Below are 19,409 nucleotides of genomic sequence, written 5' to 3' on the forward strand. Positions count from 1 at the left end.
TCATTTTGGGTGTATAACATTCTAAAAATTAAATAATTTTGCACGTGTTTATTTTAAACCGAAACTTCCACATGAATTAAATAAATTATGCCCCTAGGTAATTGGGCTAAAATTGGAATTGGTTGGTTAGTATTTTTGGTTGATTATATTTTACCCTATAAGTCAAAAAATTTCTTAATATATCATTTTTGTATAATTTCAGGTCTGTTGCAGTGGTTGCTGGTATCTATTCCTTTTATCTAGCAAAGTCAAATGTCGAAAAGAGGCGCTATGATAATATGAAAATAAGGGAACGTATGAGAGAAGCTAATAGTGGAGATTATTCACCGAGTTATAGAAAATTTTCGACTATAAAATCATCAGAATCGTAAGCATTTATTATATTACATTTAATTAAAGACTTTACACTTTGAAAACGACAAATCATGTCCCAAAAGGAAGTGCAAAATATGCAACTAATCCAAGAGTTGGAAATAGAAATGATGGCTGATATGTATAACAGACTGACTGCAACCTGTCACAAGAAATGTGTTCCTCCAGTTTATGGAGATGCGGAAATAGCAAAAGGTGAAGCTGTGTGTTTGGACAGATGTGTTGCTAAGTTTCTAGATATCCATGAACGCATTGGCAAAAAACTAGGCCAAATGTCTATGCAAGATGAAGCTTTGTTGAAGAAGTAGTATGTTACAGAGTTTAGTAGTTGTTATAATTGTTCTGTGGTATTTTAGTTTTGTTTAAATAAATAGTTGAAACTAATGTGTTGATTTTTTTTTATGGAAATTAGGGTCTTAACCAGTCTTAACAATTTCACTAAAGGAATAAAAAGTAACATGAAGATAAGTATATATTATAATAATTATATTTCAGTATCAGGAGATTAGGATTCTAAAATAGTTTCTAGGGGACCCTTTACTGTTTCCTTAATATTCCTTAGCATTCCCTCACTCTTAAAATTTGGATTCAACATTAATGTGAGTTGTGGTATTAAAATCACTTTTCAACACATTTTTAATTTCTTACCCAAATTTGATTCTTTAGGTTTCGCTTGGCAATACTTATAAGCTTTTCCTGTCTTATAGTGGAATCAAAATGAAAATAATAACTTAAATTTTCAGAACATTCTCTAAATAGGTCTAAAATACAGTTTAAGATTTCAATGTGACAAGATTTAAATTATCTAGTCTGCTGATTTCATCCCTTTCAATTAGTATATTTAGTTTTAGCCATTGTCTGTAAAAATGAAACTTTTAGAAAGTTTATCTTCATCTCCATAATACTTACTTTATTATTATGTCAATAGTAAATTTCTGTAGGTAATACCAGTTTTTCTTTATCCAAATTCGTCAGTTCCATGTACATATTGACCCATGCAATGAAGACTATTGTAACTCAATTGAGTTAATTAAACTGAGATAATAGAGTTTGAAAATTTTCACAAAGATTTTGCTCTAAGAAATGACATCTTTGGGAAAAATATGATTTAGATAAGTACTTACATTTCTTAGACATTATACATAAGGGATTTTCCAGATAAAAAATAACAAGAAACAGATTGTTTGCTAACTTTATAGACTTAAATAGTTTTTGTTGAAGCAATTAAGGAAAAAAATACTCTAGACTTAGTAGCAAATCATTTTTTAAGACAATCAGAATTACTAGTGTTGTTCATATTCTTCATTATTGTCCCTTTCTGCTTCCATATTTTTACTACTTTTAATCATCGGTCTCTTTTGTATTTTCATCAGATTTTTGGCTTTAAGGGAAAAATAAAACTTATGGTAAACCTCAGGAATGATAGGAAGACTGTTTGTTCTGGATTTACACAAGTCAAATAAACCATTCAATTTTTTGGCATCTATTAGAACTAAGTTTATATACAGTAAAGGAAAGTTTTTAGAATTAGTGTTTTTTATTTTATTTCTTTAAGATTTTTTTAATATTATTTTTAGCTCATCAGCGTAGGTATATTTGAATTTTGACAAAAAGTTCATTCCTTTTATCTTGCATATTTTTAGTTTTTTTTGCCATTGTCTTTATTCCCTATTTTCCCAGTAAACCTTTTATTTTAAACTAAAAACTATGGCTTTCCAGATAACTTTGTTGTGTGAATCAACATGATCCATTGATCAGGATCATATATTGCCTTTTGTCACTTTCTGGCATTTTCAATAACATGCATGTTTTCTCCTTCATTTTGTGTGTGACCTGTTTCTAGGAATAGATGAATTATTTGAAGATTCAGATTCATAGAAGCATAGGAAAACAATGAGAAAAGAAACAGTTGCAATTTTGTACTCCACAGTTATCATTATCAGAATAAAAAAATAACCTTTTTGACTATTTTCTTTTCGATTTTTTAAAAAATTTAAAACACATCTGCTTATTTCATTTGATACCCTTTTCGCAATTATCTCATACCATACATAAAAGTAGCCTTTGTTATTTTCCATATCATCAATTTGTAAAATTATATGTTTACTCTTGTAATATAAGTCGCTTACAGCAGATTGGGTTGTTAGGAGGACTTTCTGTAAATCAAAACAAGCTGCACAAAATGACATCATTGATCGCCTTCTCCTTATCGGAATCATTAAAGCTCTTGCAGCTTTTTATTAGAAAGGTGTTTATCAAGCTTATATTTTATTTTAATTTTGTCTTCTGGACTTGCTAGCAGATAGGCTACACAGACTGCATTAGCTCTTTTTTGGTTTGAAAAATGCATGAAAGATTGAATTTGGCATTCATAATTTCGCTGTACTGTCTTAAGGTACCTGTTTAAGATGGTTTCATCAATTTTATTTGGTCTTGTAGCATGCTTATATCTGCCTCAAGGAAACCAATTTTGCTTAAAGCATGTGTTACCTACTGTTCGGATATCCCATCAGTATTCAGAAACGTGGCGCTCTGCAAACTGGCATATCGTTATTGTTAAGAGGCAGCATATATTTTCTAGAGAAATTTTGTTGATTTGCCGTTTTCACTTACTTCTACCACTTTCTTAATATACCTTGCTAAATATATATCTACTAAATTGAGAGAATGTCCAGAGAAATGTACGTACTCAGCGAATTTATTGTGATTTTTTATTCTGGCCTGCAGCCCTGAATATTTGCCAGACCTATTGGATGCGTTATCATATGATTGGCCGCGACAATCACTTAAATCAATGGCACATTCCTCTAAAGTCGAAATCACTGTCGATTCCAAGGCAGCAGATTTGTGACAACAGATGAAATATTGTTAATAAATGTTTCAACCGGTATACCATCACCAGAAACATAGCGAACTAAAAATGTTAGCTGATCAACATGAGACACGTCTGGTGTCGAATCAACTATTATAGAATAGTATTTTTCTTGTTTTATAATTCGCCAACAATCCTTCTTACTTTTCTTCCCATCAAAATTATTAGTTCCTGGCATATAGTGTTTATAATAATTGTATATCTACAATGGCACTTCAAAGTTTCAGTATAAATCAAACCAAATCATGTCTTTAGTTTCTGCCTAATGTGCAAAATGCATTTGCATTGAAGTGTTTAATGGTTCGCCGCCTTTGCGGTGCTACCGGCGGCCCAATAATCCCTAAATGTATGACTTCCGTTCTTTTTGAATGAATAGTGTTAAGAAAATGCAATTGGTTTTCTAGAAATGAATTCCCACTTCTATTCCATTGATGGATGTACTTAAATATTATTTGATTTTAACTTTTATATAAAATATTTTTTGTGCAGTATTTTTGCTGCCCTCTCATAATTTGCCGCCCTAGGCAACTGCCTATATTGCCTAATGAATCAAGCGGCTCTGACTGCCAAAGCATATATCTAGAATCATAAAGTAACTGTATTTAAACAAGAATAAAGGTCATAGGTAGATACGTTAAAGGATCTGGGTAAATATACATTAAGTACTTCAATAAAGGTTTTTATCCACAAAACAATTTGTAAGGAATGGCAGTAAGTAAAAGAAGTAACCAAACATTTAAAATATGTATATTTACAAGCTTTACATGGTAAAAACACTTTTCTTTGACTTCTTTTTTCCTTCTTCCTCTGGTCTGAAATGGCTGGCCGTTCGTTTTCTGATATCATCAACTCCTTCCTCTTGAGCTGCCCATTCTAACACTAGACGTCTACCGTACAAATGTGTACTTTGAGAAAGTGCTTCAAATGCGGCCTTGAACAAAAATTATACATTATGATAAATGGGAAAATATTATATAAGCTACAAGTCATTACATTTAGAAGTATCTTAGTTAAAACATGAATGTTATTTCGAATATGTCGATTGAAGTTAACTGTGCACTATTTCCATCATACCTGCATAAAATACGTTTAAAAGAAAACAGTCCATCAAAAAAAAGTAAATCGAAATATGCTGTAACACATCCAGTCAATTTAACATATTATATTATCTCTAACTAATAATAGATCATTAAATCTAAATATAGTTGTTTGGCAAACACATTAAAGAAATTAAAATAAAAGTGTAACTATTATGAAACATCATAATAGGAACTATGAATATACTATAAGAATAAACCTTTGTTTTTATTTAAAACATTACTTTATAAAAGGTATAAGTTATAATAAAAACCCTATAGGGCTACATCACAGAACGTTTTCGGAATAACTATTCCATCATCAGTGCTCTCCTAAAACCTATATAGCCAATTTAATTAAATGAAACGTGAAAGTTAAAATTTTGACCAAGGTATTACAAAAATTGTGGTTAATACTTACTGGATGTACATGTTTGAAGCCACTAAATATGTGGAATAAATTTGACTTACATCTTTGATAACTAATGTTAAATTACAAAAGGATTAATCATATGGCAACGTAAGACTCTACTGAGGTTGCTAGTTCTTAGACAAAGTGTCTGTGAGGACTTGTTGATAGCAACTGATTAACTATTAGGACGAAACTATTAACTAATAACATATTAGGACGAAAGTCTGAACAAAAGTAGTCAATGCAACCGGAGGTATGTGTCTAAATGTGACAGTAGCCAGCAATATATATATATATATATATATATATATATATATATATATATATATATATATAATTAAATATGTTAAAATTTGATTAATAATAACAGTAGCAACCATCAATATGTTGTAATTTAGAGTATGATTTATCCCGAAAGTTTGTGGGAAAATTTGTAAATTGGGTATTACTGTAGGTGGACTAAAGGTTGATAAAAGTTATGAATATAGGTAGACAGATATATGAATTCAATAATAGAGAACTAACGATTTTTATAAAAGGCCCTATATGTTTTTTCAACATTTGGTACCTGGAATATGGAAAGCAGATATGTGTAGGAAATTGGGTTTTTTAATTTTATTATTACAGAGTAAAATGTTGATTTATGTATTTGAATGTGTTATTGATATATAAGGTGAACAGAATAAATGCTGTGATGTACTGCTGGTATATTACTCAACTCATAACTTAAGTACAAAAAGGCCCTACATGTTAAAAACAACATTTGGTACCTGAGAAATATAAGGTGTGTAAGTTATAAATGCATGAACGTAAGGTGGATGAAGAGAGTTAATTAAATATTATTGTGTGTTAATATAATATGGGAAACCAACAAAATTGATGGGTGAAGGGTTCTGTTTGGCTGAAGTTATAATATGTGATGTTTTCTTGTTAATGTGAGACGAGAAAAGACTAGATAAGAGACTGAGATCTCCAAAGGCCCGAAACCATAATCTGAGGAGAGCATGTGTCGATAACGGAAATAAAGTATACTGTAAAGGAAAATGGAGGGGAATGATGATCTTAAAAATGCTGTGGATGTTACTTAATATTGTGAATATATATGTATTATTACAGAGTGAAATGTTAATTGATGTATGTAATTGTGTATTTGATATAGAAGGTGATCAGAATGATTGGTGTAAAATGTTGTTAGTATATTCCTTAACTTATAACTTAAGTAAAAAGGTCCTACGTGTTAAAACATTACATTTGGTACCTGAAAAATATAAGGTGTCTAAGTTATAAGTTTATGAATGTATGAAAATGGCGAGAGTTGATTAAAAATTAATGTGTGTTGATAAAATATGGAAAACTAACAAAATTGATAGGTATAGGGTGAATCTATTTGGCTAAAGTTGTAATCTTTTATTGGTGTTGTGATAGGAAAAATTGACTGAATAAGGGACTGAGATCTCGGGATGTCCGAAAACATAACCTAAAGAAAGCATGTGTTGATAAAGGAAGAGAAGTATACTTTAAAGGAAAAAAAGTGGGGGTGGTGTTTTTAGTTAGAGCAGTTATGTTAAAAATGTGAGCGTTACTGTAGTACATTGTAAATGATAAAAAGTAGATCCTATGTGTGGCTTGGCTTTAGATGGACCATGAAATTATGTGAGTATATGGGTGTAAGGGCATGTATATGAGTGAGGGATTATACTTATGGTGTGATTGTGAATAGTTTATAGAGGGGGAATAGAATTATCTGATCGGAATCTACTTATGTAATAGAAGGAGAAAAGCTAGTGAGAGTTTGGTGTAAGAGAAGATGTAGATATTATGGGTCATGAGAATAGTTGGAATTAGTTTTATAAACTAAAATTTTATGAACAAGCTCCACGGTGTAGGGCACCATTTAGGCGTTGCGAAAAATAATATTATCATGCCCCACGTTGGGCGCCAATTATGTATAACGAAAAAGCTCACACAAGTAAATAATAAAAAGCTGCTCGTTCAAAACACTTAAATGCCGCTGCCAAAGTAGCGTATAATAATTTTATTTGCGCCACACCTAAATGGCGCCCTGGACCATAGAGCTTATTCAAAAAATTTTAGTTTACACATAATTGGCGCCCATTCTGTTTGACAGTTTAGCGGTTGAGTTTACCGAAAGTACAAGCTGAATATGGCCGCAAATGTCAACCATGAAATAAAATATTTCGGTTTGGAAGTGTTAGGATGTTTTTATAATGCATATGTTGTATGCTTCAAATATAAAGAGAGAAAGCTTTTAAAAAGTAAATTTTGATTATATTATTTTACGAATTCTGCAATTTTTAATTTATATGAAACAATAACGAGTAAATATTTGTCTCTTTCGAGATTAATTGCAAACATCTGTTGCAATCTGGCAACTGCTGATTTGACGATTGCCAAATATATCAAACGACAATTGCCAAAAAAAATTCCTACCAATCAACTGCAACTAATCTCCAAAGAAACAAATATTTACTCATTCTTGTTTTATATAAATTAAAAATTGCAGAATTTATAACATAATATAATCAAAACGTACTTTTCTTAAGCTTTATCTCTTTATATTTGAAGCATACAACATATATATTATAAAACATGCCAACACTGCTAAACCGAAATTTTTTGTTCCATGTTTGACATTTGCAGCTATAATCAGCTTGTACTTTCGGTAAACTCAACCCAGCTTTGCTGTATTCCGTGTTTCTTGTTTTTCTTTGTCAAACTGTTATATTTTGTTATCTAATTAATTTCTATCATTTATCTATCTGTTTTTGATCTACTCTTTTTTATCCTCTATATCCTTACCCACCCCCTATGAAACTCCCAATCTGAGCAACGTGGTCTTCGTTAAGTATTGTGAACGAGAAGCTTTTTATTGTCTACTTTTGTCAGACTATCAAACTGAAAGTCGAGTCAGCACTTTCAACCCAAATTCCAGAAAGATATCGCGAATAAACCATTAATAGAGCACCAGATAGAATTTTTGAGATATTACAGGACCGTAATTACAGTCACATAACAATATTATGATGTTCAGATTTAATTGTTTTTGATTCGTACTTTCTGGCCGTGGAGAACATTGTCTTTAGTCGGATAGAATGAAAATTTTGTTATAGAATATAATATTACCTTAGCATCAGACGTTGTTGTGTAGTCAATGAACGCAAATCCTCTGTGGCTGTCTGTACCAGCTCCCATTTTTTTGGGTAATCTTAATGCTCGAATTTCTCCAAACGTACTGAAAAATATACACATGTTACACATTTTATAACAAAATAAATCGCAAAAATCAAAACCTTTCAAGAAATTTATCCCCTTGAAAATCAGAATTTTGCTTTAATCTGTGCCTTCTAAGAAATACAAGGCAAAACAGACGATGCTAAAAGATGTAAAGAAAGATAAATCTTTGGCGAATTCCATATGTCAGTATCACCGGTACTGACATATGGAACTAAAACATGGGCTTTTAACAATAACATAGTCCACAAACTCCAAGTGACTGATGGAACTGAGAATCCTCAACATTAAGGCTCCGCGATCGCAAGTCCAATAAAGAAATAAGAAGACGAACAAAAGTTACAGATGTAATCAAAATATTGCCATGTTAAAATGGAACTGGGCAAGACACATGGAAGAATGGAAGACAACCGTTGCACGAAGCGAGTTATTGAATGGAGACCCAGAGCAAACTAGAGAAGTAGAGGCAGACTTCAAACCAGATGGACTAATGACGTCAAGCGAATGGCTGGTCGTGAATGGATGCAAAATACAACTAACAGAAAGGAATGGACACACCTATAGTTTATTTTTATGAACGAGAGAGTAATTAGCATAATTTTAACTGGTAGCTCCGACCACTCCATGGGCGTGCTCAAGATTAATTGAAAAATTACTTTGAATAATTGTAAAAAATAAATGAATTATTTCAGTGTTATAAAGTGTTATGTGTATGTAAACAAAAGTGACCTCTTTTATCACACACTATATTAGAACTGACTGGCCTACATTAAAAAGGGTTTTAAAAAATTCACATTTTTTTTAATTTTTAAAAATTACAAAAGAGAAAAAGAGTTTTTAAAACCGTCTAAGGTATGTTAAATAGATGAATAAAAATATTAATATAAAACTTACAGCTACTTGTTACAAATCCAAATCAGATTCAGAAGATGAACTTTCAGAACCAAGATTTATAATAACTGGCTCGATCATTTTATCAGTAATATTGTCCAGCTTCCACATTTTTTCCTCTTCTTTAATAGTGTGATTTACTGCCTTTTCCCAGTTTTCAGGTTTTACATTATTTACGGCCTCCAAAAACAACTGTTTAACATCATAAATTTTAAAAGTGGTATTTTTTCTTGAAACTTCACTCTTTATCTGTGCCCATACCAGTTCAATCGGGTTTAATTCACAATGATATGATGGGGATCTAAGTACTGTCATTCCACGATTTTTGGCAATTTCATCAATTTCGTATTTTTTAAATTTTTCTTTATGAAGGGCACACAACGAATAAAGTTCCTTTCTTATAGATCCGGGATGGTACGTAATATTTTTTGAACTCAGCCGATTCTGCAAGTCTTTTTTTAACCACTTGCTTGTGGGCAGTCCTTCTATAAGTCTGGAGTGATAACTTGCATTATCCATTACTATTACACAGTTCTTAGGAAGAAGATCTATCATTTGTTCGAACCATTCTTGAAAGACATCAGCGTTCATGTCTTCATGGTAGTCACCGGTACGAGTTGATTCAAAAGTTAATAAACCACCTTCAACAAAACCGTCTGAACTGCCAATGTGTACTATTATCAGCCTGCGTCCCTTTCCTGATGGTGGGTTTAAACCAGTAGATAAGTTATTTACAAAAGCGTGCCTTTGACTTGTAACAGTTTCATCCTGCCAAAATTTATTTGGTGTATGACCCTCGTTGATCCATGTTTCATCAAGATAAAATATTTTTCTTGTTTGGTTTCTCATTTCCTTTATGGTTCTTAGAAAATGTCTTCTCCATATGACAATATCGCTTCTTTCTAATAAAATAGACTTTCTGGGATTCTTTTTCGAGCGGAAGCCTATTTCTTTTAAAAGTTTCCATAACGTACTTCGACTCATTTCTGGGTAATCCTTATCAACTCGAACTGAGACAAGAACTTTATCCAATGTTGGAAATTCTTGTCTAAAGAAGAATTCATGCACTTTCCGTCGAAGTCCTTCTTTAAAATGATATTCTATTTGAAATTTTGGTTTCCCTGGAGCATTACGTGGCATTTGAAAACTACCACATTTCTCTTCTTTAATAACTCTGTAAATCGTAGATTTCCCAACACCAAGTGTACTGCTAACTAACTCAACGGTCTCATCAACACTCTCACATAAACGTTTGTCTGTAAATGATTTAAACAATTAAATATTAATGTTTTTTCATTAACTGTTAGAGGACCAATTTTTCGGCGTTTACACGGCACTTCCAAATTTTCCATAACACTAGTATACACAATAAACTGCACCTTGCAACTGAAGTACCTACTTTTAGTGAACTGTTAAGAATTTTGAATACGCCACTTGGACCTTCCTATATACAAAATGGAAAAACCCACTATCACATTTTCTGTGGAATAAGTTTAGAAGGTAATTATCTAGTCAATTACTGTCGTAGATTCCTGGAATTAAAGAATTAAATGTTTGATTGTTGAAACCCTTACTTCGTGGAATGCACTCATTTCAGATAAAATAAAACGTTTTATTTTATCTAAAGAACTAAACTTTATTTTGCAAATAGGCAAAGAATTAAACTTTATTTTGCAAATAGATAAAATAAAACGTTTTATTTTATCTAAAGAATTAAACTTTATTTTGCAAATAGGTAGGTACTTATTAAACTTTTATTGGTTATATATAACCAATAAAATAAACATCTTACATTTCTTGCAAATTCATTAGTACCTGTTAACCTCCATCACTCCGACACTGGCAACCTTATTTAGGGATTAGTAATCGTCACAACTATTGTATTCTATTCTGCTCCAACCTTTATACCTGGTGGTCATAGTCAATTTAAAATTGTTTTCCTATATACTTCTGTAAACTTGTTGACAAATATCTGTTTTTCATTGAGTCACCCGTATCAACAGTTTAGGGATTTGCATACATAATTTATTGTGTTATTACTCTCTCATACATAAAAATACACTATAAGGGAGGCTTACATCCGACGATGGATGGAATAGCTGTTAGTGATGATGATAAATATAGTATAAATGCTCCTTAATAGAAACTCCAGTTTTCATTAAATCTTATAAGCCAATTCTAGAAAAATGTATGGCACTTATTAAAAAAATAAAATTTGAAAACAATATGGACAAATGGTAAAATGTATTGGGTGTTTATAGGTCGCAGTTGGGAATCGTTTCGTTGGGAACTACGGCAAATATTAACAAAGGCGGTGTGTGGGCGAACGTAACTTCCGGTGCTGCTCTGGTCGATTGCTAATTATCTTCCACGTGCATTATAGTATATTGGTATCGTGTGCGCCTCTGGATCTGTCCGTACGTCCGAATCGGTGTTGGAATTTTCGAAATACGATTTGGTGGTTGTCTTGTATGCTAGTATATTTTACAACGGCTAGTTTTTCGCAGTTCCTCTTGTGTTCACACTTTTGTTGTTTTAATGTACACTTAACCAAAAATACACTTTAGCTCTTGTGGTTGTTCGATTTTGCGCTTAACTTTTTTTGGAGAAATAGATCGAATCATATCTCGTGGAGCATGACCGTTCAATCCCTAAGCTTTTTTTGATATTTCAATTCTTGGCTTAAATATTCAGCTTCGCAGATTCGGAGAGAACGATTAATTAATGTTTTTATGCCCCTCTTTTGCTTGGATTACATCTAGATTTTATTTAGGTACATCTAAAACGTAATTTTTTGTTGTTCTCTATTAGTTAAGTTTTCCTAACCCTAACACGACGTAACAACCACTTACCGTGGTTGTACCGCGAATCGAACCCAGACTCTCTCCAGTTTGTTAAGTCAGTAACATAGTCACTAAGATACAGTCGCCACTAGCAATAGGTCGAAACGTATTTCGTATGAGGTATTGCCTCAAAATCTAGTTGCCAAAATTCTGCACTAGCTCAAAATTCAAGTACGTAAAAAAAGATCTCCAACTTCAGTCAACAATTTGAATAAAACACGAAGATCATCCTAACAAGCGATATAGCATATCAGACCTGCTTAGGATAGTCATAAGAGATTATGTTGACAGTTATGAATATACCGAAAATTGTCAAGGGGTAATTTAATTCAAGATAGTGTGTGTGTCATACCTGTAGTTATGAAAAAACCATGGGATCATATCTATCATTGTACTAATTCCAATTCAAAGCAGCATAGTCCTTTTTTGCGTTTTAAACTATCCGATTTGTTTCCCTTTTTGAAGAGAGGTATTAGAATGCTTGATCTCTATTCTTGAGAAATTCTGTTTTGTTCTACTATTTTTTGGATTAGTTTTAGTAGTTGTTTGGTCAGATCTGGTCCTCCGTACTTTAGAAGTTCGTTCGGTGCTGTGTCCTCTCCTGGTGATCTTCTGTTTCTTAATTTCCTTAATGCTTCGTTTTGCTCTTCCTCCTCAATATTTATTTCTTCGTTGACCGTCACCTCTGGTGTTGGTGGTTCATTATCGTCACCTTTAGTAAATAGGGATCGAAGTAGGTAGTCAGATGGTAGACTGCCCATGTTTCATTCTGAATCTTTTTCTTATAGTGCCTAGACGTTTCGTATGATGGCAACCATCATGGCAATGTGTATTTTGCACACTGCTGTTGGAAAAAGATTTGTGGTTGTTGTGTACGTAATTTGTCAGCCAGGAAACCCTTCGCCTCCCTGGTTCTCGTTTTCCTTCTACTTTTCCTTAGAATTAATTGCAACAACCCATATCTTTATATAACAATCAAACACTGAAAACTTTGTTTTCAAAACTTTCACAAAATTTATTATGTCATCACTACAGCTGTTTGGGCAGAGTGCCTTTCTCAAGTGATCTATTTTTGGTATGTGTTTAGACTTTATAATCTTTAACTGAATAGGTTGAGAAGAGGAGAACTATTTGTCTCAAGTTGGTCATTCAGAATTATGTCTGTATTTTTTAATTTGTTAATTTCCATAGATTCTAATAAAGATAGCTTAAGGCCTTTATTTTGGATGAAGAAGTTTTCAGTGTTTTATTGTTATATAAAATGAATTTCCGTCATAGTTAAGTATAGGTAACTCCTGGAGGGCTTCATAACTGTCAGCGAATACCACCGTGGCATCCGCGTATCTGGTGTTATGGATACATTCTCCGTTAATTAGAATTCTGACTTCAACATCTTCCTTCTGATTGTGTTTCGTTTTTATTAGTTTTTTCATTTCTTTTCTATGTCCTCCTATCATTTTCCGTTCCATCTGTTTTGAAAAGCTCTGCCAGTGTTTCCTTTTTATTTGTATAACTAAAGTATTCGTTCCATTTCTGATTCGTTTATAGTTGTTGTATGCCTATTGTGTTAGTTGTCTTCTGTATTGTAAAAAGGCTTTCTTCTTTTCTTCACATTTTGTCTTCACTTCATCTCTGAACCACACGGTTTTCTTTTTTGATATGTTAGTGTTCGTTACTTTCCTTTCTCTAAGTGATTCTGTTGCTGCGTTAATTATGTTATTGTTTTACTTTTTCCAATCTTTTCTTTATGTTATCGTTGTCTAATATTTCATTCCCAGCAAGTACCCAATATACCATATACAATTATGTGAGTCCACCAGCCCGTTGATATATCGAGGCGATAATTATTTTAATTTGCTTAACTAGTGTTGCAAAATTTAAGAGAGAAATTAAAAAACTATCTCTGAAGATTCTGATAATGATGCCTTGAAACCAGCGAAAAACTTTGTTTTTTGGTAGAAACACAAAATTTACTTACCTAAATAGTTCTTGAATTTCTTTTTTATTAGCTTGGAAAGGTACGTTTCTCACTAATATTTTGGAACCAGTCTGTTTAGTAGCTTTATTAACTTTTCTAGTAGATTGCACTTCATTTCTACAAAAGAAAAACATATGAATAATGTAACATAAAACCTGTAACATGAGATTCATGCAATAGTACATAGTCTAATGTCTGACATATGGGTGTTGCACAAACTTACTTGAATGTTCTTTCTGATCTCTTCAGTTCCAACGATTTTCCATCTAAAACACTTTGTTGCATAGTTTTTAAAGCCTTATCAGCTCCGGCTTTGTACGTGAACCGAATAAAACCATAACCCATGGATAAAACATTGTTATGATCTTTGGGATCTTTTTTGGTAGCGACATTGGCATAGTGGATTTTACCGCAACTTACAAAATGCTAGAAACAAACATACATTAAAAAACTCTCTTTCAATATTGTTAATACTTACTTTTTTTAAACCTTCATCGGTTGTTTTGAAATTCAAATTTTTCACAAACAACGTAGTATCAGGCTCAGGTTCTTCCTCTTCTTCTTCAGCTTCTTCAACATTGTTTTCATTGGTACTTTCTTCGTTATTTTGTTCTGAATTGATTTCTTTTTCTGGTTCTATTTTATTATCGTCAGTTTTTACAATCTTTTCAGTATTATCTTTGCTTGATTCTTTTAAGCTGTTTTCGGGAGCCCATTCAAGATATAGAGGCATGTTTTTAAATTTAGTGTAAGCTAATCTTGTGAATGCCTTTCTTGCTTCGGAAGGTTCCAGAAATTCAACAATTGCTAAAAAAAATAGTATAACATTGTATTAAACAACATTTATTAAATTTTCATGTAATTTTCAAATAAACAGAGAAATTAAAGGGCTTGGAAGGTGAAGGTGTTATGTTACATTTGTTTGGAAATTTGGATATCTATGTGGATGAAGGAGTTATGTGCTATTGTTTCTCATAGCACCATATCCTATTCACTTCTAGCAACAATTTAATATTTAGTCAGCTAGTAAAGGGGTTATGTAACATGCAGAATTTTTAAAAGAAGATGTTACGTGTCTTCAGCGGGCACATAACACCATCTTCCAGTCACTATCTTAGTCACTGTGCTTTGCTGACTTTGTAAAGTAAGGTACAGCTGCTAGTTGAAATGAGAGGAAGTAAAAAAATACTAGAATTTGCTCTTAAGAAATCAGCGTTTTTTAAGCATATTTCAAATACCTTACATTTGTTACCAAAACTCAAAATCAGTCAGAAGGTTTGGCCGGGATGTTACAGAAACACTCTTTTGACTTTTGGTCTAGCTTTCGGAATTGTTTTATTCCATCTTCAAGACACTGTAATTAGAAGAATTTGTAAATATTTATAATATATCACAAATTGTCAGTGCAATTTACTAGTAGTTGAGATTATTTATATAAAGCTATGACACTCAACATTAATAACACACATATAAAATATAACATATAAAATAATGAACAAAATACATTTTAAAATTTAGTTATGATAGTAAAAATTTTGTTTGTGACATCTTTTAAGGTTGATCTGCACCCCCCCAAAAGACAAACCCCAAATTAAAAAATTTGAAAAAATTTGGGAAGGTATATGTGATAACTAGAAGTATTTTGACAACTTTTAAACAAACTTCATGTTTTCGTTTTTGAAAAAACTCAAAAAAACTACTTTTTTCCAAGTATAAAGCGGGAAAACCAAACATAGGATTTTGTTAATTTTTTTACAGCATCAAGATATAATTATAAGAAATACTTATGAATTTTTTGAAAATTTTTGAATTTACAGTTTTGTTCCAATAGGAAAAAATAATATGTTTCGGCTTATAATAAAGTTACCGGTAAGAAACCGAAAATTTTTTTAATAACAACATATATAAAACTGTAAAAGTGGAAAATATTTGCAATAAAACGTTAAATATTTTTTCCTAAACATATGAAAAATCTCGTTAAACAAGAATTATGTCTTGAACTGCCGCCTTCAAATTGTAATGTAGGGAGATGGCTCCATCTGAAGCAATGGTAGTATTTATCATCGATAGATAGCATTACGTTCGGCTTCGAAACGCTTCAAACGAAACGTCACACTAACAGGGTTGCCATATCAATTACTTTGTAGAACACTTTGGCAGATAACAACAAAATTTAATAGGAATGTTATCGGTTTGAACTTTGAATCGGTCATGCTGAAACTTACAGAGTTACAGAATAGTAGATACTGCAGCTTTTATTTTGAAAGTAGGATATCATAAAATTTACACTCTATAAGTAATATATCTATAAAAAAACCTATTTAGTTTTAAAAACCTATTTAGACGTTTTTAGTTAATTGGAAGATTGCGGAAGATTGATCATAAGCAAATGAAAACTGAGATAACTACTGAGTTTATACGAAGGGTAAAACAGCTGCTTCGTTTACACCTTAACAGTAAAAATTTGTTTAAGGCACTAAACATCTACGCATGTTCCGCGCTTAGCTATTCATTTGGTATTGTTAAGTGGACAAAAACGGATATAGAAAATCTTTAGCGAAAAGTACGAACACACCTCACCAAGGCAAAAAAACACCATCCTCGAAGTGCAGTAGAAAGAACGACATTACCGCGGTATTTCGGAGGACGAGGACTTTTGGATATAAGTGAGCAACTCGAAAAATAAATTACTAATTTAAGAACTTATTTTTAGGTGCAGGCTGATACATCTACTTTACATTGCGCGATTTGTGCAGTAGATCATACAACACCGATCAAACTGAGGGAACCAGAAATGCGCATAAACCATCTTATTAAGGACGAAAAAATGCGCACCTGGATGGGTAAACCTCTGCACGGGCGACATCCCAATGAGGTCAGTCAAGACCATGTCGACAATATAGCGTCGAACTATTGGCTGACATCAGGAGAGATGTTCCCTGAAGCAGAAGGTTCACTACTGGCCATTCAGGATCAGGTTATACCAACCAAAAATTACCTGAAATATATCGTCAAAGACCCCAAGGTCTAGAATGCCAAATGCCGATATGGATGTTAAGCTCAGGAAACCATCCAACATCTTACCGGGGCTGTCAGGCATTTGCTGCAAATGAATATAAGGAACGGCACGACTCAGTAAGAAAGATCATTCATCAAGAGATAGCTATCAAACTGGGACTTCTTCAAACAAATCTCAATTCTCTTCCATATTATCAATACGTTCCTGAGAGTAAACTTGACAATGACAACTACAAGCTATACTGGGACCGCACTGTGCTCATAGACCAAACAGTGGCACATAATAGACCAGATCTCATACTAGTTAATAAACTAAAGAGACAAACAACATTAATTGATGTGGCGATACCCAACAACAATAATCTTCGTGTTAAACAGAACGAAAAAATCGCCAAGTACAGGGATCTGGAAATTCAAATACGAAGACAGTGGAGAATGGAAAGTACCCAGATAATACCTATTATTCTATCTACTACTGAAGTCATTCCAAAGAACCTCCTAAAAAAGCTAGGTCTGAATGAACATCTCTACAAGACTATGCAGAAAGCTGTACTACTCTCAACGTCCAGATATATACGAAAATTTTTGGGAGATACTCCAACATACCAAATCACCTAGGGCTCGATAACACGGAAAGAGTCCCACCAGACCTCAATCCTTTTGATACCGTAGGTATCTGGGATGAGTGGATTTTCCCCTTAGATGGAGTGTGAGCCGTATGGCTAAATCTGGGATAATAATACTCAAAAGCAAACTTAATTCCAAGCACATAGTAAAAGCAATAAACACATACGCAATACTTTTCACATACTTATTTGGCTTTATAAAATGGTCGAATACGGAAACTAAAGAACTAATTAGACCAAATAGAACCGTGATAACTAAATAGGCATCAACTACCCCAAATCGTACATCCAACGCATGACACTACCACGCACACAAGGCGAGAGAAGAACATCGTGTTTTGAAAATATCACCCATTACTTAAAGATAGAAAACAGCAAAAAACAAAGACATAACATAACAAAAAACAAAGATAGCATACGGAGCGAAAGTAATATGTCTTACGAAAATAGATATAAAGAAAATAAAAATATAAATAAAAAGTAAAATATAAAGAAAAAGTAAGAAATATTAAAAGTAAAATGATAAGAATAAACAGCCCAATAAAGCCCGAACAAGGAGAATATAGAAGACTAATGAAGCATGAAATAAGAAACAGAAATATAACCGAAGGGGAAGACATAGTGTAATTTATTAATCCACAAAGACTGAGATGGTTTGGACACACACAAAGAGAAAAAGACGCACTAATAACAAACCTGAAACCAGTAATAAACAGACCAAAAGAAAGACATGTTCGCATGTTTTAAATAACATTTTTGACGATTGACCATTTTTCATATAAATCCCACTAAAATATTTAATAATACCAGATAATTTAATTTTTAACTATCAACAAAAATCTAATATATTATGATTGCATGTATAAATTTAATGGCAATACGATATTCACAGATAGCGCCGCTAAGTACCTCTTTGTCGATAATAAATGTATCATTTTTCAATGATATGTGTGGATGTTCCTGCAAATGCGTAACTTTAATATATTCCGATTGACACAGCAAAGCAGTAAAATAATATACATAAAGCTGTTGTTAAAGATATCTTTGCTTACTTGGTCTACTAAGTATTTGATAAAATTACTGTCTACACAACTTGGCAACTCAGCCAATTGATATAATGATAGAAAACTGTAATTTATATTAGGGTTTGAAAATATTACAGAGTCGTCATGTAGAAATCTACAATTAAGTTAAAAAATTTACCAGAGCTCATGCAGCAGTAGAGCCATCTCTAGGATCAGAAACAAATTAATTATAGGTGAAGATCAACCTTAATGGTGTGTTTTAACTGATCCATAGAGAACAGAAAGAAAAAACAAAAATAGTATGATTAAAAAATAATTAGGTGTTCTTTATGTTATATTAATAGAAGTAGTATATTAAACCTGTCTTGATGGTATGCAACATGTTTTGTATGCAGGTGTATTATGGTGTGTATATGTATAAGTAAATTTTTATTTTATTTTTGATGTTTTGTCAGTAAATAACAATAAATGTTGCTCAGTTTATCTATGTCAGACTTTTTATTTATACAAGACGTATTGGATTTTATGAAACACATTTCCAAGAAAACACGTTTTGAATGGTTTTTTTCCTTTGTCAAAATACATGTTGCATACCATCGAGACAGGTTTAATATACTACCATTAATATAACATAAAGAACACCTAATTACTTTTTAATCATACGATTTTCTTTCTGTTCTCTATGGATCAGTTAAAACACACCATTAAAAGATGTCACAAACAAAATTTTTACTATCATAACTAAATTTTAAAATGTATTTTGTTCATTATTTTATATGTTATATTTTATATGTGTGTTATTAATGTTGAGTGTCATAGCTTTATATAAATAATCTCAACGACTAGTAAGTTGCACTGACAATTTGTGATATATTGTAAATATTTACACATTGTTCTAATTACAGTGTCTTGAAGAAGGAATAAAACAATTCCGAAAGCTAGACTAAAAGTCAAAAGAATGTTTCTGTAACATCCCGGCCAACCCTTCTGACTGCAGCCCCAATAAACTGTGTTGTTTGTTTATATCGACAGTCAATAATATCC

General features: G+C 32.2%; 2 protein-coding genes across 2 annotated transcripts in view; one reads left to right on the forward strand and one right to left on the reverse strand.

Moving 5' to 3' along the window:
- Positions 1-283: 283 nt before the first annotated feature.
- On the forward strand, positions 284-756 carry Tim10 (translocase of inner membrane 10). Its single transcript, XM_072530461.1, has one exon. It carries the CDS (start codon positions 426-428, stop codon positions 678-680), a length of 255 nt encoding a protein of 84 aa, XP_072386562.1. The 5' UTR covers positions 284-425; the 3' UTR covers positions 681-756.
- Positions 757-3,974: 3,218 nt separating this feature from the next.
- The window catches only part of LOC140431555 (probable RNA-binding protein 19), a 47,171-nt gene continuing 31,736 nt past the window's right edge, over positions 3,975-19,409 (reverse strand). Inside the window, exons 10-14 of the mRNA XM_072519454.1 lie at positions 14,175-14,503; positions 13,920-14,122; positions 13,697-13,813; positions 7,877-7,985; positions 3,975-4,175 (exon numbers count right to left, since the gene is read on the reverse strand). Coding sequence (XP_072375555.1) covers positions 4,005-4,175; positions 7,877-7,985; positions 13,697-13,813; positions 13,920-14,122; positions 14,175-14,503 — 929 coding nt within the window. The 3' untranslated portion in view covers positions 3,975-4,004. The remainder of the gene's footprint in view (positions 4,176-7,876; positions 7,986-13,696; positions 13,814-13,919; positions 14,123-14,174; positions 14,504-19,409) is intronic.

This window comes from Diabrotica undecimpunctata, chromosome 1 (assembly GCF_040954645.1).
Source record: "Diabrotica undecimpunctata isolate CICGRU chromosome 1, icDiaUnde3, whole genome shotgun sequence".
In the NCBI taxonomy this organism is placed as follows: Eukaryota; Metazoa; Arthropoda; class Insecta; order Coleoptera; family Chrysomelidae; genus Diabrotica; species Diabrotica undecimpunctata.